The sequence below is a fragment of the Sus scrofa genome, chromosome 18 (genome assembly GCF_054392235.1).
Source record: "Sus scrofa isolate SSC_HxYL_T2T_F1_AM1 chromosome 18, Sscrofa_HxYL_maternal_Yorkshire_Landrace_v2.0, whole genome shotgun sequence".
Lineage (NCBI taxonomy): Eukaryota > Metazoa > Chordata > Mammalia > Artiodactyla > Suidae > Sus > Sus scrofa.
This window is the reverse complement of record NC_139400.1, coordinates 40595380-40619091: the sequence shown is the minus strand read 5'-3', so window position 1 is coordinate 40619091 and position 23712 is coordinate 40595380. Positions and strand designations below refer to the sequence as shown.

General features: G+C 34.2%; 2 protein-coding genes across 10 annotated transcripts in view; both read left to right on the top strand.

Moving 5' to 3' along the window:
• LOC146395001 (uncharacterized) overlaps window positions 1-14021 on the top strand; it is a 182523-nt gene extending 168502 nt beyond the window's left edge. Inside the window, exons 4-5 of the mRNA XM_085005615.1 lie at window positions 7066-7156; window positions 9472-14021. Coding sequence (XP_084861741.1) covers window positions 7066-7081 — 16 coding nt within the window. The 3' untranslated portion in view covers window positions 7082-7156; window positions 9472-14021. The remainder of the gene's footprint in view (window positions 1-7065; window positions 7157-9471) is intronic.
• Window positions 1-23712, top strand: part of FOXP2 (forkhead box P2) — a 549648-nt gene that overhangs the window by 167894 nt on the left and 358042 nt on the right. The window lies entirely within an intron of this gene.

Below are 23712 nucleotides of genomic sequence, written 5' to 3'. Positions count from 1 at the left end.
ATTTTTGATTTAAAAAGACAGAAAGAGGAGCTGGCACAATAGACAGCTTTATATATGAAATGGACTATTTCTTAGTCATCTGAATACATTTCAGGCTTTATATGAATCTCATCTTAGAGTTAAGAGAGCATTCACCAAGGACATAGAATAAAATACACTCTCAGAATCAAATGATGACTAAGAATTATTGTGAACAATAAATAAATAAACAACATCAAAGTTAGCTGTCAGATAAGTGATGACTGCTGTCTTAATGAAAGAAGAAAAAAAAGAAAGCTATGGTAGGTAATGGTTTTAGTAAAGCTGCCAGCCTGAGATTTGAATGATCTGTATTGCATCCTTCTATTGAGTTAGATATGAGATTACATAAGAAAATTCAATCTATCAAAGCATTTTGTTTCATTAGTCACATAGCTTCTTTGTTGTACTCCAATAAACATGTGGGATAGTTTCTCTAAAGGGATAAGTTAAGTACATCTGTGAAGTAAGCAGAATTGAAGGGAATTTAGTGTTGTAAAATGGGCATACCTCCTCACCCGACCTAGCTTCTTTGAACCTCCCTTCTGTCTTTATTTTCTTTGCTGAAGATCGATTGACTTCATAAGAGAATCCATTGCTTGACCCAGTGCGTTCCAGTGGAAGTGATTTTCTTAATCATTGCTCTCAATATTGCTCAATTCAAGTTGCATTTCATTCAAGAGCTTGTATTTTCTGAAAAGGAAAATTTTCTTTAATCTTGGGCTATGTGTAGATTAGGTTACATGCTAGAAGTAGCTTAATGTTGGTGGAACTTTAGCTGAATAATCACTTTGAGGAAATGGAAGTGTTGAATAAAAAGCTGTGGATAGGAAGCAAGAGGTTCATAAATTTAAAGTAGCTTTATATTAATTTAACATTTATGAAACAAATACTATGTCCTGGGTGACAATATGCTGGTTTTACCCTTGAAATATTTTTATCACAAAACATCAGTATGTAGAATTCTCCTTGATAAATGTATTGTATTACGATAGAAGCCAAGAGAACTGATATAAGATCAAGGCTATGAATTTGTCAAAGAAGTTGTTCTGGGCTTGGAATCATTTGACAAGTGGCTGAGAAAACATGAAGAATTCCATGCCTTTCAAAGTTATCAGACTCCTTATGTATTTGTGGCTATTTATCCCTCAAATGACCAGGAAATCCTATAGCTCCCGATACCCTATATCTTTCCTTCGTGGTTTGAAAGACCTTCTCTAAGGTTGGAGTTCTAGATCTCTAAACTGCCTGCACCATGTTTCTTTCGGCTTGAAAGACTTGGACAAAGCATCTCCAACATCAAGAAGGTGTCTGCAGTCATTTTCTTCCACATTAACGCTGTCCACTTGCTTCTCCAAGCCCTGTTTACAGACTTAAGCACTGAGTTATTTTGCTGAAAGTGAGACTTTCTTGTCACCGAAAATGAGAAGAAAACAAGGAAATTATAGAACCAGGTGTTTGTTCCAAGGATCATAAATGTTGATTTGCTGTTAAACGTGGTACCTATGTTAATAAAAATAACCATTGGTCAATATCTAAAGGAATGAGTGTACTTATTATCTTACACAAGTAAAAAGGAAAGGAGGGAAGTACCAACATAGGAAGGAATGAGTAAAGGAATGAAAGAAGACAGAGAAAAAAAACAAACAATTTTAAATCATGCTTTTTTTTGTTGTTGTTGTTAAGGTTAAGCCTGGTTCTATAATGAAGAATATGAAAGGAAAAGTTTGATCTATGTGTTGTTCTTTATAATCTGAGTGTGTTTAAACCTGCTTTGCTCCTTCTAGTAGTGGCATTCTTTAATTTTTATTTACTGTTTTCCTCTAACTTAGCTTTATACTTTCAGCCAAAAACAACAATAAAAGCTAACGTGGTTTTTGAAGAAATTCTTTTATTAACTTAGTGGTATGTTTTTGAGCTCCCACTGAGCACATGCCTCTGTAGAACTAATTAAGTCAACCCTAGCCTATGAGCTACAGCTCAGATTCGACCCCTAGCCTGGGAACTTCCATATGCTGCAGGTTTGGCCCTAAAAAGAAAAAAAAAAGAAAAGAAAAAGAATAAAAGATTAATAGGTGCTAGGGAGCTGGTGTACAATATTATACCTACAGTTAACAATACTGCACTTAGAAATTTATTGATGCAAGATCTCATGTTAAATGTTCTTACTACAATAAAAAATAGAAGCAAGTGAAATTTGATTTCAAAGTATTTTTTATATATTTGTGTAAATATGGTAATGTATTTTTACCCAGTTCCACCACACGGCTCTGACTTTTACTCTGAAGGAAGTCCAAGAGGGAAGAATCATGTCTGAACTGTCCTAGCATTACTTCTTCCTTTAATGACTACCTATTCACCTACCTTACCATTGTTATTTATCTGCTTATTGGTTTAATTTTGATTTTTAAACATTCGCTGATGGAACCTACCAATAAAATATAAATATTTTCAATTCAGAGCTAGAAACAAATTTGTAGGTGTAAAAAGCGACTATCAGTAAGCTTGTCCTATCCCTGAATAAGTATGATTTGAATTGTGCTCATGATGTCAGCAAACTTAATCTTCATTGAGGCTTCAGTTGTTTTCATGGTAAACTTTTACCTCAGTTCAGTTCCTCTGAATGTATTTCCTTAGTGGTTTGATAGGGTCGTGGTGGAGCCTGAAGCATTATTTGCTCCACTTTCTTAGATCCAGATGCTATTAAGATCAACTAAACAAGAATAAATCTTGCAGAGGCCCCATGTAAAATAGTGCTTATATGATTTACCCAAAATGGCTAAAAGATAGTGAATATAAGGTTTTTTGATAATCAGATTACCTCTTCTTAGCAATTCTGAAGGATTTCCTTTTACTTCATGCTGTATAAGGAGAACAGAAGGATAATTTGAGACCCCCCCAACTCATGAAATACATCTCATGTAGATTAGCTATAACTAGTGTTTAGGTGTATGTATTTATATGCTGCATGGCTTTACATTATATGTTATCATTACTTCAGTATGGCTCTAGGATTAACTACTCAAACTACAAATCCTGCATTATTAATGTATAGGTTAAGTCAATATTTAAAAAAATTTACAACAATATTTTATTCACAAATATGTGTTCTTGATTAATGTTATTTGAAATTCCAATGTGCTATAATATTAAACCAAGGCAGCAGGATAGAACACTCCTTTGTTTCCATGTCTTATGTCTCTTGAAAAAAATTACTGACTGAGACTTAGAACCAGGATTACTCTAGGGCATTATGCCTACTGTCTCTACCTGGTTTAGATCCACTGTCCATTCTACCTATTCTTTCATTTTAAAATTCCCATGACTGTCTAGTTCCATGTTGATTAGCCTATGGATTAATACATGCATTTAACAAATCCTTACTGAGTGCCTATTGTGTGTCATGCAGTACTTTAGTTTTATTGGGCCCAAAAGTGAATTAAACAAACATCCTACCCCCTGTGGAGTTCACACTACTTGAGGTGCTAATTGTAGTGAACACTGTATATTTCTGTTGGCAGTTTCATAGCCCATAGGCTTCGCAGAACAAGTTTTAAAAAATCTTGGCTATTTCCTTTCTTGATACTTGGAATATCATTACGAATGATAATGTTATGATGTACCTCTCATATAAATGCCTGATGCATAAAAAATACCTATTGCAAAATACCTTCCAATTCTTTCATAAATTTTGGTAGGAATAGAATAACTTCATATAGAATATGGACTGCTTTCTGAATAAAAAAATTCTCCATTCCTCAGAAGCCTATCATTGTTCCTGTTTTCCTATTGGCATATATACCAATCACCCACATGTGTGAGTATGTTGCTTTGCTGGGCCTTGGTTGTTTAATTATTTTCTAATCCCTGAAGTGTTGGTTATATTATCAGCTTTTGTAACCAGTGGACAATTATCTATGTTTTCTTATTTCGCTATTGTTAACTATCTTGCTTTGAGATAACAAAATAATTCTTAGTTCTCACCATTCTCTAAGAAGACGTATGCCATGTAATATGAAAGCATCATTTAAAATGGTATAATTTTTACTTATGAACATCGGTTACACATTATGACCTATATAACAAATGTATTTCATTTATTTACTTCAAGCTTTTAGTATTTTTTTTCAAATTGTGAAATTTACTAGACAAAGGATTTTGTATTATTTTTGCTTGGTAGAATTCAAAAGACATTTGTCTTGCTTGCACTTAAGCTTTGCCCGTTGAAATTTTTTGTTGTTTTTTGTTTAGGAAACAATTAAATGATAGTATTTCCATTAGGACACATTTTCATTTTTACTGCTTGAAAGACAGGATTGTAGAAAATATTAACAAAGAGTTCCAAGTAACACATTATAAAACTGGGTCTCCTTCATATCAGTGAGTTCCTAGAAAGAAATAAATACAACAAAATTGAACCACCTAGTGATTGCTCACTTCATCTAATACAGTTCCTTAAAAGAAGATGGTTCAGACTCTCTGGGAATGTTTCCAAGCAGAGCAAATCTTAAATAAACTTGTAATCCTATTAGGCTAGAAGAAATTAGAAAAGAGAGTGTTTGTGAACTTTTATCCAGGACGTCTTCATTGAGTGTTTGGCTTAAATTGGATGCTGCCCCCGTGTGTGTATATACACACACATGCACTTACGGTGATGCTTAGCACACTGAAATCATCACCCTTCCCATATTCTTCATTACATTGCACATTCCACAAGAGCAGGGCTGTGGCACCTGGACAGTGCCCAGCATATAATTTGCAACCAATCAACGTGTGTGAAAGAATTCTAATTAGCCTTCCTATCTCTGGTTTGCCTTTTTTTAGTTTTCTTTACTGGCTTAGGTTTTCCTTTTTAATTAAGTTTTTTTCATTTACATAATTAAGTGATCATTTGATTCTTTTTTTTTTTTCTTTTTTTTTCTTTTTTTTTTCCTTTTTGGCTGTGCTTGTGGTGTGTGAAAGTTCCGAGGTCAGGGATTGAACCCTCACCATAGCAGTGACCTGAGCTATAGAAGTGACCCTCCTGGGTCCTTAACCTGCTGAGCCACAGAGGAATTCCTCCTTTGATTCTTAAGTGATCATGATGATCACTGTGATGGGTATTCTATATGTGTTACTTTTTTTTCCTGAGGTGTAAGTACTAAAATAATATATGCTTATTTAAATAAAATCTGCTGCGGCAGTGATATGTTCTTTGTTTATTTTAAAAATTAGCTTCTTTTGTATTTGAATTTAACTTTTGTCAAAAAAATACATGCACAGAATTAAAAAAAAAATCAAATGAAACAGAAGGCTTAATATAATGAAAATTAGCTGTCTTCAGCCATTCATTTTCCCACTTCCCAATCCAGCTATACAGAGGTAACAAGATTCTGGTGTTTACATCATAAATTTTAAATGATATGCTTATTGCTAGTTCTTGATTTATCAATTGCCAGCATTAATTTTCATTAATGAAAGTGGAGAGATTAGTGAGAGAAAAGCCTGCAAATAAAAAAGTGAAATAAAATCTAAACTGATTATGTATATATGCTGCACTGGAGTTCTGCAAGGGTGTTTTGGGTCTATAAAGAACAGGTTGGCATTTTAAGTCTTCCAGATGGCTTTTAAGAATAGCTCTATTGTTTATGCTTTCATTAGCAGTGAACAAGAAAGTGCTCATCTTTCTGCATTCTTGCCAACACAGGGTAGAATCCAGCATTCAAATTATGCTGTTCTGATGACATGAGTGGCATCTCATTGGTTTTTAATTTACATCTTCCTAACAAGTGATTTTTGAGTATTTTAAACCATATTTTTGAGTATTTAAGCTATTCTGGCTTCCCTTTCTAAGAAAATGCCATTTTAAGCTTTTTTGCTTATTTTTTATAAGTTTCCTCTGAGTATATATTCTAATATTGATTCTTTGTTGGCTTTAGGTCTTCTATCAGTTTATCTATTAAAATTTATTTATGGTATCATTCACTGAAAAACTCTCATTTTGATTTAGCCAGATTTATCATTTGTATGCCTCATTGTTTATACTTTCTAAGTGTTATTTCAGAATTGCTTTTTACTTCCCTTTCTCAAAAAGGATCACCTAAATTTTTTCTTTTAGCTTTGAAAAGATGACTTTCACATTTAAAACTCTTTAATCTATTTGGAATCCAAATTTGCATATGGTATAAAATTAGAAGTTAAGTTTATTTTTTGCCATATTCTGAGACTCTTTCTCCATACAATGAGTCAACACCAACCTTTCCCTTTCCTTTGTGATATCATCCTTATGATAAATAAAGTTCTCACTGATATGTGGGTTCACTTCTGAACTCTATAACCTGTGTCTGCACTTGACTTTGTAGTGTATCCTAATTTTGGTGTAGTGGATTCCTTCCCTTTGCCTTCATTTTTGACTTTTACTTTGATAACAATAGACATTTTCGAGCATATGTTTTAAAACTGCATTTCTAAATTTTTACTTAAAAATCTAGGGAGTTCCCATTGTGGCACAGTGGAAATGAATCTGACAAGTATCCATGAGGATGTGGGTTCAATTCCTGGCCTCACTCATTGGGTCGAGGATCTGATGTTGCCATGAGCTGTGATGTAGGTCGTAGATGTGGTTTGGATGCCATGTTGCTGTGGCCATAGCATAGGCCTGTAGCTATAGCTCTAATTTGACTACTAGCCTGGGAACTTCCATATGCTGCGGGTGTGGCCCTGAAAAGCAAATAATAATAATAATTTTATTCTATAAATTTAAAAAATTAATCACCAAAAGTTTAAACCTGGCAAATCATTGTAGGAGTGGAACATAAAATCTGCATCTCTTGGAAATGTTGTCTCTGTGGTCCTTTCTTTGTACCAATGAATTTAACCTCTTCTACATTAAAATGTAGAAAAGCGTTCTTATACACGTTTGAAAATTCACAAAGTAATGAACGCATTAACAGTTACCCTTATTTTAGGTTGAATATGTTTTATTTTCTATGGAGTCATTGAACTAATTGGGACAGAAATGCAAAGTTAATTTTCAAAGTGGTGACAATTGTTTGTCTCTATTAACAGGGCTACTCTAATGTGATGCTGGGATTGAATTTGCCTAAAATCCCATATCAAGGTTGACTCGAAAGTCTTGTGGAAAATCTGGAAGAAATAGGTATGTGGCCTTTTTGTAATGTCTCTTTTCCTTGTTTTTCTAGTGTTTATTTTGCGCTTTAATTTTTTGGTTAAGTATCTTTGCACAAAGGTTAAAAAAATCATCGGTGAGCCATAGAGACAAATCAGGTATGGCAGAAGGAGTTTTGCCTCCATCTCTTCTCTTGGACTTTTCATTTCACTCCTTGCTGTGCTCATGCTTTCTTGTGAACTTGGTCTCACTTTGTTTTTGGAATATTAACACAAACTTATGTGGAATGTGAATTTGGTGTTGAAATATTAAAAAGGACATGATTAGTCAAGAAATGCACTTGGAATATTTTCTGTTACCACCATACTGGCATTTTTTACTGAGGTTTTCAGTATTACTTTATTAAGATCCAATTGATAGTGACATCTTGGGGAAGATCTAGAAATGTCAGAAAGTAAAGAGAATAGCATACTAGTAATGATGTTTTTTAAAGTTTGATTTTTTTTAAATAAACTTTTTGAGACCCAGCAAGTCAGCTGTTAGAAAACCTTTATTTTCTTTTTTAATGGACTTCTTTAAACCTAATGGTAGTTTTCCTTGATATTTGCAATGTCAATTTAGAGAATAATTAAATCCATTGTTTGGTACAAAGCAAGGACCACAGAGACAGCATAAGATGCATTTCCAGAGATGCAGATTTTATCTCCCGCTCTTACTTCAATTTATACTGTTTTTGTAAAATTGGTTTTTCAGTGTCATTGTTGACTCTGGCATCAATCAAACAGTATGGTGTAGGTGTCCAAATCTATAAAATATAATATATAAAAAATTAATCACCAAAGTTTAAACCTGGCAAATTGAGGAAATTCTAGATGAGTTTACATCACTTCTCTCCCTAGTCTTTGCCTTCAAAGAAAGGGAAACCCTGTGTCCTGCTTTCTTCAGATTTCTTTTATTTTCTTGTCCACTTGCACCAGAATTCTTTACCCCAGGGGTTGACCATAAGCATTCAATGGGTCTCTGGATCTACACTACGATGCCTGCTTTGCTCTCATCATTTCTAAAACTTTTTCCAGATATGTACTCCATATCTTCCCTGAGAGATTTTTGTCAACGTGCTTGAATGAGACAGCGATGTATTTCTCATGTGTTTTCCCTACTGTTTTGCCTATAGACTTTTCCTTGTTTTGTACCAACTTTACAGTTTTTCCAGATAAACAAACAAGATGATTCCACATTTATTTAGCATTTAAGATTCTTGAAACATTTTGGCAACTTTTTACTTAATTTTATTCTTTCATTAAATTCACTGCTTTTTCTCTTGCATTGCTTATGATGTAAGTAAGGCTGACATTATCATCCATTGTTTAGTTAGTGGAGAAACTAAAAGAAAAAAATTTAAATGATTTGGAAAAAAGGTAATATAGCTTGCTGTGATTTTATATTTAACAATAAACAATTAGGTATTATTTTTACTGAGTCCAAGCTCATACTGCTTGCTGCATGACAGACCAGTAAATTAAGAGATGAGTTAAGGGTGCAAAGAATGGTGATTTTATTCAGCAAGCCAGCAGACCGAGAAAATGGTGGACTCGTGTCCCAAAGAACCATCTTACGCACATTAGAATTTAGGCTTCTTTTATACTAAAAGGGGAAGGAATGAATATGGTTGATTATTGCAGACTTCTTGGTGTCAGAATCCTTTATTCTTGCATCTGTCCATTGTCAGGTTATGATGTTCCCATGAACCTCTAACAAGACAAATGTTATTTTCTGTTCTGCAATTTTTTAACTCTATATGAATAGAAAAGTGTTACACTTCTCAGAACCTTGAGAGGCAGCTATCCCTATATTTAAGACTCTAGGCAACATTCTTAATTTATAAAGAATTCTTAATTCTATTCTAAAGCAATAGAATACAAAGGTTAAATTAAAAGCAACAGATTCAATACGGAGTCAGATTTGTTCTTCCTCATCAGGTTTGTTATTAACACTCATATCTGCTTACACCCAGTCCTTTTTCTCTGAGTTATGTGATTTATGCTTGCTATAGACAAGGGTATATTGATATATCCCCTCTTTGTAAGACCTTTTATATTTAAATTCTCTTTTGTTGAGAATTAATAGAATACTCGTTTTAGTAATAACAGGGGGCTTTTAGATTTATAAGCAGGTGTTACCTGACAGTAAACATCATGGAACCATGAAATAAATGACTTTTAGAAAACAGAGAGTCTTCTACCCAGAAGGGCACATAATTGTGTTTGTATGAATATGCATAAGTTGTTTTCAAGAAATATTAATTTTCTTCTTCCCTTTCTACTCCTCTTTTCCTTTCCCGCCAGAAATCCCTAAAGTGAATACACAGTTGAATCTTCCTATTTTCAAACATGTATCTAGATTTTACCTCCCAGAGAGGTTATGTAAGCTGTTATACTTCTAAGAGGGGAACTAAAATGTTTCTTGCAGCTTCCAACTGAAAGCGTTTCTATCTAATGGGTAAATGTTTAGTTGAGTGAGTGTGTATGTGTATGTATGTATTTTACTTCACAATATGTACAGTTATTTCTAGAAGTTCCATTGTGAGAGTATTAAATCTAAATAAAATAAATTTTACTTATTTCAATGGAGTAGAAAAACTTCATTTACATACTTAGAGAAAATTGCTGTAAGTTTGTTAAATACATTCTAAATATTTACATCATACATAACAAAATATTTCCTCCAATTTTCAAATTATTGAAAAGTAAATGACCTAAACAAGAAGATGATTTGGCTAAGAAGGGGCTGAGTCAATGCTTCAAATACATGACTTTCTCACATTTCTTAGCAAAATGGGCAGAGTGAATAAGATTGTGAGTAGGCTATGGAGTCTAGCTGTTGAGAATGTAAGCTTAGAGATCAGATTTGAATTACGGTTGCAAGACAAACCTACCATATGTGCAACCTTGGACAAGTCATTTAAACTCTTCTAACCCTTCCTTTCTGAATCTAGAAAAAAAAGAGACAATAGTACCTACCTGACAGAGTTGATTTGAAGACGAAATGTGTGAATACATATAATGGGCATAGTAAGCATTAAACAAGAACAGTCAAAAAAGTTAGCCATTGTTTTGTTCCTTGTTATATTAACCTAAACATTTGAGTGTATTATCCAGGCCACCCGTCAAGTATCCTGCATAGCATTCTAACTTTTGCCTAAGAAATGAGAAAAAGGAGTAAATTTGTAAATGTGCTTTCTGTGATTTGGTTAGCATGTGGATTAGTTTACAACCGCTGTGTAATATATTACATATTTTAAAGCTTAAAACAACTTAACATGTATTACCTTAACACTTTCCATGGGTCAGGAGTCCAGGCATGGCTTAACTCAGGATCTTTCAAGGCCGCAGTCAAAATGTGACCACACTGCATTTTCATTAGGAGTTCAGGATCCTCTTCTGGGTTTTACCCAGTTCACTGCATTTGTAGGACTGAGATCCTCAGCTCCTAGAGGTCACCCACAGTTCCCATCCTTGTGGCCCTCTCCGTATAGTAGCTTGCTTCTTTAAAGTCTGTAGGAGAGTTTCTACTAAGTCCTAGTGAAATAGAGCCATGTGTGTGTGTGTATAATGTGTATATGTATATTACCATAAACATTGAAATAACATCTTATCCTCTTTGCCATATTCTAATGGCTAGTAGCAAGTCACAGTCCTACCTGTATGCAATGGGAGAGAATGATACAGGGCACGAACCTGGGGGCCACCCTAGAGTCTGTCTCCCACCACATGTTCAGTTTCTTAAGTTAAAATTCATACAACCTGTTATTTTAGGTTTTTATATTAAGGCTTTTACGTAAGGCTTAATTAAAAAGGAATCTTTTCACTAACTGCAAAATTTTATTTTCAGTTATGCTTATAGTGTGAGTCCCAATAGGCCATTCCTCCTTGCCTAATGTTTATCCAATATTTTAAACTGGCTAACCACCAGACTTAAACAGCCTCCACTGGTATTTAGTGCTGTGCAGAATCTGACAAAACCTTGGTAGCCAACGTTTTCTCCATTACCCTGATATGTATACCTTGAACTACATGCTTTATCCTTGCCCGTATCTTTGTCAGTGCATGTCCTATAGATTCTTTCCCTTTTTCCATCTCCTTAAATCATATTTACGTCTCTACCTCTTTCATTACATTCTTCCTGTTTCTTTTCTCCAGTCTGGCCAACAGAGGACTTTTTCAACATAGTATCATGTTTGTGTTACCTGTAGCTTTTCGTTCAGTAGTATCTTAAGAAATGTTCACTAAATACATGAAATACCTCCTTGATTCAGAACAGTGGTCAATGAGAATCCTGTTTCAAAGGATGTTCTTTATAAATTATCCACTCTTACACTGACCTGGTAATCTGAATTGTACTTCAGTCAACCCATTTTTAAATGACCTCTAAGAATCCGGTACAGCTTACATATTTGGGACTGATTTCACATGGGAAGTATGTGAATGATTACGGTCCAGAGGGTGGGATTGGTAGGCAGCCTCTGAAATGGTCCTTAATGATCCCCATCTCCTCATTTTCATACCACTGTATTTTTCCCTCCTGTATTTACCAGAGTTGGTCCTTGTGCCTGATAGAATAGAATATTCTATTCTGTCAATGAGTGATGGTATGTTGCTTTTTAGATTAAGTTATACAAAATATTAGCACACCTCTTTTCGTGTTCTTTCTGGTTTCCACTTCCCTGTTTCTTTTTCTGTTTCTTTCTCCCTCCCTTCCTCCCTCCTTCCCTTAATCCCTTTTTCTTTCCTTCTTAGTCTCATGTTTTGCTCTGAGGGAGGCTAGCTGCCTTGGAGAAGTCCACAGACAGGGAGGAACTGGCAGTAACTTGCATCTGCTTGATGAATCCTGAGCCTAAACCACTCAGCTGAATATTATTCCCTGATTTCTGTCCTTGGAAACGTGTGATGAAAAAATAATTATTTTTTCCAAAGCTCCTAAAGTTGGGGGTAATTTGTTATATAGCAATAGATAATTAATCTTACCCCTAAAAATAATTTCCACAAAGTTCATTACTGTCCTGGGCTTTGCAGGGAATACAAAGATTAATTTTTTACTGATTGTGTGGTCTCTAAAGTAAATGTAATGGGACAGGCATGCATCTTTATAGGAAAGTGAGCCAAGAAGAAAATGTTCAGATTTCACCTGGAGCACTGATTTTATAATATGCTGAGGTTAATCTCTTGCCCATTGATCCATAGTGTTGGAGGGTCATGCCTCCTCAGGACTGGGTAGGTCTGAATGCTGGTCTGGTACTGGTTCTCTTGTAGAAGAGGTGTTTGGAACAGTTAAAAACACTCTTACCTTTGTAGAATCTGAGCTTGCAGAATCTATTCTGCTAATTTGTTATGCTAGTTTCCGTTGTTCTCCTTTGATGTCTTCATACAGTTGTAAAGAATAGAGTTGCCTAGAAGCATCAGATATGGGTATATGTACTTCGAGTGCTGTGTTTTGAAATGTTAAGTTAGAAAAATAATACCTTTGGTCTCCAGAAAAGTATATATCAGCAAGTACTAGAACAACATTTTTGCATAAATGCCATTAAACCATCATTCCAAATTTTCCTCCTATTGATTATACTGTGATGATAGAACCTGGGCAAAATACAGTGTTATATTTTTCAAAAAGGGAAAAATGGAAGCTTGTTCCTATTAAAAAAGAGCGTTTACATTTATAATTTCAAATTTGCGGCTTGGAGTGATGCACTAGTCAAATTTTTGATACCATTATATAAAATAGCAAAATATGGATTTTAACTGGCCTGCTTTTCAATTCATCTGAACATTAAGTACATTTTTAATGGTCTTATTTGCTGGGAAGAGCACTATTACAATAATCTGCCTTTTACAGTCCATATCAAATATGAACTAGCATCACTTATTACAAAGTTTGTGCTTTGGGAGACATTTTCACGGCATCTAACAGTACTGCCCCACATTTCTTGGAATTAGTCTTTAATGATATCATTTTCCAAAATGAGTTGTTGCTCAAACTTACTGATTGTTTTGTGGTTAAAATCTAATCCAGAAGCTATATTTAAAATGCCATACAAATTTGTAAGGAAAGGTCCACTGAAACTACTGTAATATTAATAATCGCATGAAAATTTTATAGAAGAACTTCTATGCAGCTTGAATGTTTTTAGTTTTTTCTTCCTCTCCATGATATCTGAGGGGTGAGTATGAAACCTCATTTTTAACTGTTGGCAATTCAAGTTTTTACTATTGTCTGCTGGAGTACAGAGGACTATTACTGTAGGTGTCATGTAAAATAAAGTTAGAGTCTGAAGGCTCCTTTTAGCTGTCAGCCTTATTAAGGAGTCCTTCATGTGTTGAACTCAGCACCTGGTATTGTGTAAGCGATGCTTGTGAGAGCCTGGGGAGAGCTTTCTTTCTCTTCAGTGTGGCTTTATTAGGCCTTGCTCACATTTTCGCTGCTGCTCTGCCTGATCCGACAGTCTAGCTGTAACTCACAGCACAGTAGGTCTAATATAGATTGACGCCTTTGCCTGAAGCCTGATTGAAACTTGTGTCTCAGAGTTGCTAATGCTCACTGAACCATTTTATTGAAGATAAAGTAAATAAAATAGATTGCCATATGAGAATTCTCTGAAATCAAATGGAATAATTTGGCAGGTTTAAGCCCATGAAGAAGGCAAAGCAGTGAAACAGATGTGAATACTTTTTATGTTCAGTATATCAAGGGAAAAATATTCTTGTTATATTGGGCCTAAGTATTCATTCTTGTCCATACAATTACATGTTAAGCATAAGTCTCAATTGTTATATTATTTTTGGTCTTAAACAGTTGGTCCTTTGTATGAAACTAATATGAATAAAAACTTTTGAGACTATAATATTGGGCTGATTTTTTTCCTTTGTCTTTTTCTGACACTTGAGTGCATGGATCAGTAGCCTCAGAGAATTTAATAAACAACACAAATGAATGGATTTGCCAAAGTGCACTCCAGACTCTTAAGGTTAGAAAAAAAAAACAAAACAGTAAACCATAGTCTACTGAAAGATGCTAGTAATCTTGAGTGTTTTATTCATTAATTAAGAGAATGTGTTCACATGAGAACGACCTTTTTTGGAAACTGTCCTGTGAAGTTAATTTTTTTCTTTTGTGGATACAGGTGTTACCCTTATATAAAGAATGATAAAAATTATATTATCATCTGAAATAATTTGGGGGGAAGCTAGATTGACCTTAGCATCTTAGATTATGAAATTATAACGGCAATAGCATCTGATACCATAATAACATGTATTGACGTATTTAATTTGTAGAGTACAAGGATCTGAGCACTTATGTGAAGATGTGTGGAAAGTCTGATGCAGAGAAATGAAGATCTCTTATTTAATTGCCTGGGTCAGATTAAAAGTAAATATTTATAGAAGAAAGATCAATAAAGGGGTTTTGTTGGAAAAGTTTCTGAATTTGCTAATTAAAGACAGCATTTCTCTTCAACCTTATAAAGAATCTCACATCAGTACTTTCTCTGTGATTTCTCTTGTGGTTTCTCCATATTCAGGATAATTTCAGTTTATACCTCTCTTTAATATTTAGTTCATTTAAAAAATTTTGCTTATACATTTCATTCATTTGTTTTTTAGGTAATCATTCATGCTTACTTTTTAATTATACTTTTTAGCTATATTAAATATATCTTTTCTTGTCTCTGGGTAACCAATAGTCATATCAGTTCTCAACAACTATGAACTAGTTATGTCGCAATGATTTCAAATAACTGTCATCAGTTAGATGCAGACATTATACTCTCATATGGGCAATGGGAGATCTTAAAGAAATCTTTGATACTCTCTTCTGACCTTTTAAGTAATATTATCAATTAAATACTGCTTGACTCTTAACCATAAATTTGGCCCTTTTGCCTTTATGGGGTTCAGTCTCAGGGTTCAGGGTGACTCTGGTAGCATGCAAGACTGAATAGGAATAAACATGCTTCATGTTCTCTTGTGAGTGAACGGAGGGAAAAGTTACTGCATTTTCGTTTTCCTCATCTAGTAAGGCTAAAGGTACAATTACTCAATATTTATTAAATAATTTTATACTCTTAGTGTTTTGGTGCCCTTATATTTTATATCTGTTTGTCTTCATTGTTATAATCTGTACATACTTCTCTTGGATTAACCAGAAATGTTATAAAGTCCATTCATCTATCCAGAACTACATCTCATTTACTCTCGACTCCACCCATTTATCTCCTTTGACATTTTGATATTCCAGTGTGAATGTGCCTTTGGAAAATCCTGTATATAAAGAAAAGGTTGCTTGAAAGGAGGAGAGTATTTCACTGAGACTCTGAGAAGCCTTATTAGTCCCTTTTAAGTATATTCTAGAATTTAGCAACCTATCAAACTGCAAATAAGAGGAACCTTGTAGTAAAGAAGTGCGTTTAATGAGTCCATTATGCTCTGCTTTTCTCTCTGGTTACCCCTGGTTCCTTTACACTTAATTCTACTTTTCAAAATTCTTCATTGTCTCTTTACATTGCTAGTTTGGGGATTGTGTGTGTTCTTTTGGCATTGGTGTCTGATCCCTCCCTGAGCTCCATGTGATGATAATGCTGCTGCTGCTGCTGCTGCTGCTGCTGCTGCTGCTGCTGCTGCTGCTGCTGCTGATGGTGATATCTGACATTTATTTCATACCAGGTACTCTTCTAAGTGATTCACAAGTATTAATTAATTAATTCATTCTTTCCTTTTTAGGGCCGCACCTGCAGCATATGGAGGTTCCCAGGTGAGGGGTCAAATCGGAGCTGTAGCTGCCAACCTACACCACAGTCACAGCAACATCAGATCCAAGCCCCATCTGTGACCTACACCACAGCTCACGGCTACTCCAGATCCTTAACCTACAGAGTGAGGCCAGGGATCGAACTCGCATCGTCATGGATACCAGTAGAGTTTTCAATCTGCTGAGCCACAACAGGAACTCCAGCATTAACTCTTGTAATTCTCACAGCCTGTGTGTTAGATACTTAGGAGTCAGAGGCCATTATTGTCCCCATTTTACAGAGGGTTTCACAGTTCAAATGTGGCAGAATTAAGATTTGAGCTCATGTACACAGGTCCAGAGCCCTCTCTCTAGTCCAGAACTGTTGAATAGCCCTTCTTCTCTTGTGGTTCTTACTTACGGCCACAAACACAGAGTGTATTTAAGCATAAAGAGGTTTATGGTGCAGTTTATAGCTCTGTATATTAAATGCTTGGAGGCTAGAACAGTCCAAATGAGTTAAGTTTTGAATTATAAGATATATTTTAAAATAAAGCACTTCTTTCAAATGGAAAAACATGGAATAAGGTATGAAAATATTAGTAATTAAGACTTGATAAAATGTATTTAAGAAATTGGTGAGAATGATTCATAAGTAGTTTTTTAGTCAGTTTAAAGGAATCGCTTCGTAATAACTCTAAAATATCATCAGGCTGACCACGGATCCCGAAACCTTATTTTTTAATTTTCACTACAGGTTTTAGCAGGTTTATAATTATAACGAAGATATGTAAGGAGTTAATTATGAAATTTTAAAAACATACAACTTTTTGCTAGATAACAGTATCATACGTCACCCCAGACACTTTTGAGAATATTAGTATTATCGTTTACCTAGAGAACGGGTGTACATTGGGATTGTCTTAGGTGAGGCCACTCTGCTTGAAGCAAACACTGCTGGTTTTGCTTCAACATCCTTTTTTTCTCTGCTACCCGAACCCTGATGTTGTTGAAATGTATTTACTTACTTCACATAGTATATACTTCATGTGAAACTGACCCTATCCGCACTTCCAGTGGGTGGATACTGACCTAGTTCAGGACGATTATGGTAATTCCATTCCCTTCCCAGAAATTTGTTTATGTTATATTATTAAATTAGTAAACATTAAATGATGTTAAGTAACTTCATTGAACTTATATAAATAAATGTATTTGGTATTTGATTAATTAATTTAATGTTTCTGGAGCCCTTTCTACATCGTAACCAAGTGAGATAGTATCTCTCTATTCTACTTAATCCTTTTTTATTTAGTTTTTTCTTCCTTGAAGCTGTAAATATTTTAATATACCCATTTTATACATTATTGGAGGACTTGGATTCTAACTGGACTTTTACTTACCAGAGGTCTCTATTTGCATAACGCAGGGCTGGCTTATGTAAAAGAACCGAGGCGATTAAGAAGGGGAGACAAGGAGGGGAGTTTATCTCCCAAGAGTTCAAAAAGGTTACTGAGAGAATAGAAAAGTGGTTTCTGTGTCCTTTGCCTTCTAAAAATAATTGAAGAGTATCAAAGGGTTACATAATAGCCATATATACTTGCAGGTTGGTACAGAAATGTTCCTAGAAGTTTTTGAGATATTTTCTTACAGGAAGGCTTATCCCAGTTTTTCTAGCACCTACCCCTGCAAATAACCCCTACCCACACACAGATAGAACTTGGCTTTTGATGCAATTTTGAAGGATATGGATAAAAAGATTTAAACCACCACAATTCTTCTCATCTGAAGCTAGCTCTGGTTCAACTTATTGTTGCCATATTATAAATTAGGTGATTAGATACATGGGTTCTTATGTTTCCTCATATCAGAGATGAAGAATCAACCTACATAACCATGGGAAAGGAAACTGCTCTAAAATAATTAGAGCACATCTAAACAATGGGATAACAAAGACCATTTAAGTAAAGTCAGTAATGCAGGTTAAAAAAGTTTATTTTTTCTTTAATTTTTTAATTTGTTTTTAAAGTATATTTGATTTACAGTGTTATGCCAGAAAGCACTGTTTCAATAACTTGTAAGTTTTGCTTAAACTGCTATATTATTCAAAGGGAAATATATTATAATTAATATATAAATTATATATTATTATGTGAAAAATATATATCCCAAAGTATTATCAATGCCTGTTTCTTGGGGATAGTTCTGAGCGTTTCATCTTATTTGTACTTTTCTGTGTGATTAAAACTTTATTCATTGAACATGTTTTTTTCTTAAGAAAAAAATATTAAAATCAAATAGAAAATTATTAAATTCACAACCAGTTGCAGTTCTCTAATTAGTGTATAATTTACTGCTGTGTGCAATTAACAAGATGCCGTATTGCTCAAGAATTCTGAGTAATAAAGATTTAGCATCCTTGCTTGTATTTTTGCCCAGGATTTTAACACCTTTCGTGACAGTGATGTTGTGAATCACATGGCTCCAGAGCCTTTAGAAATTGGAATTTTCATCCATAGAGGATTTTTTTTCTTGATATCTGTACAGTTTAACAAAAATGCTTAGATGTTAGCTACTCATGACCTGTCCTTTAGAACTGTCATTTATAAAACCTGAAAAGTGCATCTTTACACTGTGTAAGCTAATTTAGAAATAATCCTAAGAACAGACTGACTAGGCCAAGTGTTTCTTAGCTCCATGAAACACAAGTCCAGTATTTATAACAAATATTTTGTAATTCTCCTTTTTTAATATTAAATTAAATTATATATATGTATATACTTGTAAATCAATATAATGTGAAATGCAAATGATTGGGCATGACTAAATTAGATTTTATAAAGTATTCATGTAATTGGACTATGTGTAGAATAACGATAAATATGATAGCAAAAAATACAGTGATAATGATTCATCATTAGTGCTGTTTTTCAAAATGATAAAAACTAGACAGGTTCTGAAGAAAATAAAGATTACCTTGATATGCAGTATCATGGAACTTCTGGCATATTCAATGTATTTAAAAAATTTTATTGGAATATAATTAATAATATAATTTTATTGGACCTACAGGGTATTAATTTCAGGTATACAGAAAAGTGAATCAATTGTACATATAAATATATCCATTCTTTTTTCCAGTATAGGTTATTACAAACTATTGAGTAGATTTTCCTGTGCTATACAGTAGGTAATGTATATTAAAAACATGAAAAATAATTTAAATTTTATATGTAGGTTAAGTCTAGTCACAAGTTTTTTTTTGTTTTCATGAATCTTTAGAAAAAGTCTTGCAAGATGCAATAGCATTCTTTGTTATCGCAGGATAACTAGCAAACAAAACCCCCATCCACACTTGATAGCCATATCTCAAGTTGTTCCCTCCAAAAATTTTCCCCCAAATTTCCAAAACTCTTCTTAAAAAGCCAAATGGCCCCCACTGAAAGGCTCTGATTTCGGTCTTCAGAGACCCGAGTTCTTCTTTGTCTCTGCTACTATTCGTGAACTTGGACAAGCCTGTTTATCTGTCTGAAGTTTGGATCTATGATTCATTGGTGAAAAATGATTTTTTAAAATACATTTTGCATTAGAATTCTGTGATCTCTTCTAAGTGTCACATTTGCTAATTCTATAAAACAAAGTCTTCTAATTTTTGTTAGCATAACTTGGAGACATCTCTAAGAGTGTTTGTTCAGAAGGATGTACCTTCTTAAATGAGTCCATCGTGTCTCAAGTTCTGATCGACATACCGGAGGATGGGTATTTCCCTCATCTCCAGCACCTGGCCTTTTATGTAATTTTCTGTGAGCTTTCACCTTATTTTTTAGTCACCTTGTGGGAGGTAATTAAAAAGTTAGGAGTCTCACTCATCACTAAATGGCAGTATTTGAGAAGTTAATCATTTGTGATTTGTGTGACAGAAAGAAGAGATAAGTTTCTAATGTTGGTGATTAGCAGAAGCTGATCTATAACTTACTCTTACTGAGTTGTAACTGTAGGTTTCAATTACCACAATGATTATTTAACATATTTATTGATTGCTCTTTTGCACGTCATTCCATAATTTGATCTTCGTTAACTAATTTAAGTATTCTTTAGGAATTTCCATGTAGTTACAATAGTTGGTAGAGCACACATTTGCACATATACAAATATGAATCATTTAGAGACATGACAATACACAATGTTGTACATTGTGACAGTAAAATTGTATTGGCCTATTATAAATTTTTGTAAATATTCAAATATTAATTTACTTGATGCAGACTTATGTGGGAATCCCTACTTGTCAGATACTTCTCTAAGCAGTTTTAAAATATTATCGTAATCTTTATAATGACATTAAGAGGAGATAACTATAATCTCATTTTAAGATGATGAAACAGATGTGGTTAGTAATTAGTAAGGATAGAGCTAGAATTTAAACTGAGACTGTCTGTTTCCAGAGTTTATAACTTTAACTGGGGATTATTATGGTGGACATGTCCTAAGATGACTCTGAGTCACACCTTTGTATAATCCCCACCCCTTGAGGGAGGGCAGAACCTGTGACTGACTTCTAGCCAACTGAACATGGCCAAGTGTTAAAACTGTCATTGATATGAGTATAGTATGTTAGGTAAGACTCCGTCTTAACAGATTGGAGCAAGCATTTATCTTGCTGGACTTGAAGAGGTAAGCTAATGTCTTTTGAGATGACCTGTGAAATTATCATATGCAAAGAACTGCAAGGAGCCGCTCAGGATCAGAGACAACGCCTGGCCTATAGCCAACAAGAAAATGCAGCCCTCAGTCCTACAAATGGCAAGGAATTGGCTTGTACCTACAGTCATATGAACTTGGAAGAGGACCTGGAGCTCCAGAAAAAAGCATTGTCCAGGCAGCACCTTGATTGCAGCCTTGTGAGAGTCTGAGCTGATGATCCAGCTCAGCTGCACCCAAACATCTATCTCATAGAAGTTTTAGGATAGTAAATATCTGTTTTAAGCTTCCAAGTTTATAGTAATTTTTACATGGCAGTAATTACAATGACCCTTGACTAGCATGGGTCTGAACTGTATGGATCCACTTATACACTGTTTTTGTTTTTGTTTTTCTCCGTAAATAGGTACTGTATGAGTATAGGATCTGCAGTTGGTGGACTGCACAGAGGGTCTACATCCATAACTCCCACATTTTTCAAGGGTCAGCTATAATATAACTGTGAATAGTTGAAATAAAATCCTGTGTTTATTTGCTGTTAAGTCTCACAGATAATGCAGAATGTGAAATGATTTTTGAAGAATGAGGTTGATTTCTTTTGAATTTTAACTGTACATGATTGTGAAGATAAGAAAATATGGTTGAAGGTAACAGTATTTACATTTGGGAAGATTGGAAGATAATATTTGGATATAGATATTTATTGAATTTTTTGATGCTTTAAAGGAAATCTCAACAAATAACAAAGTGAATCTGAGTGTCCTTGATGTACTTTAGTAGAAGGCTTGTTTGACCAAAGTACTGAAGGTGAGAATAACTTTCATAGAAGCATTCATCTTTCATGCCCTCTGGTAGCCAGCCTTATCTCTTTCCTTTGATATCATTTTAAACCTTTGTTTTATAGTTAATATTTCTCAGAAATTAGTTTTCATCCCTCATGTTTCCTTAATTTGGTTACCCTTTCCAATTTGTTGTATGTCTCAGAAATCTGAAGCTAGTATCTCTTTATCTTTTCAAAAATACCCTTTTTTACCAGTAGAACTTTTTTTTTTTTTTTGCTATTTCTTGGGCTGCTGCCGTGGCATATGGAGGTTGCCAGGCTAAGGGTCGAATCGGAGCTGTAGCCACTGGCCTACACCAGAGCCACAGCAACGCGGGATCCGAGCCGCGTCTGCAACCTATACCACAGCTCACGGCAACGCCGGATCATTAACCCACTGAGCAAGGGCAGGGACCGAACCTGCAACCTCATGGTTCCTAGTCGGATTCGTTAACCACTGCGCCACGACGGGAACTCCAACAGTAGTACTTTAAATGCAATTGTAATTAGGTAACTTAGATAATTAGGAAATTGTGACTAGATACAATAATTAGCTACATTTTAGTCTATATATAGGCATATAGGTCTACTTTAAATTTTTAAACTCTCTTACTATAGGATTACTTGTTTGTGATACAATAATGGAAATGACTCAGTATTTATGGCCACAGAACGTAGCCTTTAATGAATAGTTTATCTTCTACAGGTTTTTACTTCACAATTTTAACTATTAATTAATCATTTGGGAGATAGTGTGTGCTTTTTGGTAGGGGCTCAATATTAGACTGGAGAATAAGTTAAATATTTAAATTTTCTTAAAAGTACCCTTCATTGTTATATTTAAAATATAATTTGTATGTGAAAATTCTGTAATTTGAGATTCAGATGATTTCTATTCTTTCCCTATAATCTATGTTCTTTTAGTGATAGTTTATCTTTTCCAGTTACAGTTAGCATTTCCCCCATGTTGTCCTTTGCATATCCAAAGAAGCGATTTGAAATGTTTCAGTAACAGCTTTAAAAGCAGAACATTTAAGAGTAGAAAACAATTCTTCATGCCTAAAAGAAGACATTACATATAGAGTCAGTAGTAAGCTGGATACCTCATATATATTTTATCTCAAAATAGTTTATGTAATTTTTATTATGCCCTCATATTCTGTATATCATTTAACATAGTTTATATCATTAATATGAGAATGAAAAAATATATTATGTTTGACCTCTTTTGACTTTTTTGACGTTCAGTCAGTTAAAAGGTTTGTAAGACATTTAATTACCAAATGGTATGATCATTATTCATCTCATCATTTGATATATAATGTCAACTGAATTGCCTCCCTGGAGTGCACTGTGTTTCACAGATCAATAGATTTACCAAGAGCTTGAAGGAGAGCTTTAAACATTCATTGAAAAGAAGGAAAAATATATCCCTCTTGTAAAATGGCTTATGTAGTCATTTCGTCAGCTTCATAATTATTTTATTTACTTCTGTGAATAAATCTCCTTCTAACAATAGTTCGAATATTACAGCTCTTTTAAGTAAATTAAATTATAGTGTTAATCAGATTTCTTTTACTCAAATGCACTGAAAACTATAAAATAGAAGTACAGAGGCAGATTTCTTGAAAAAATTCTGCTTTTGAGTTTTATCTTGAATGACTTCCATTTAAAATACAATTCTCAATAGTACATACCCTCTCCTTAAGTAATTCATATAAAACATTATTTTATATTATATATATTCCTTATTTGTTATGAAGGAATTGTTACAGTAAGAGGTCTGAGACTAGAAAGGCAGCTGTCTCCCACCTCTTTGATGCTTACCAGTCTTGATCAGTTCTCACTGAGGTGCAGTTAGTAATAAACACATTTAAAATTCATTGAGTACCACTGTGTGCCAGCCTCTTCTTATCACTGTACATATATTAACTCATTTAATATCTCAACAGCCTTGTAGGATAGCTGTTGTTATTCCCATTCTTACAGATGACACAGCTGATAAATAGAAGAACCGGACTTCGGACCTTATTTATAAGTGTCTCTTACCCACTTACACATACTGCACATTGGGCACAAGGGGAGAATAGCAAAACAACTATTGGACTTTTTAAATGCCATACCACTTCTCTCTATATTCCTAATCTCTGGTGATTTGGAGAATGAAATTTACATATTAAAGTATGGCGTGCTCAGTATTCTATTAGATCAGCCTAATGGAGCTTCAGGTCTGGTATTTTATGTTACCCTACTTTCAGTGTAATAAGTCAGCATATTATTGTTCCAT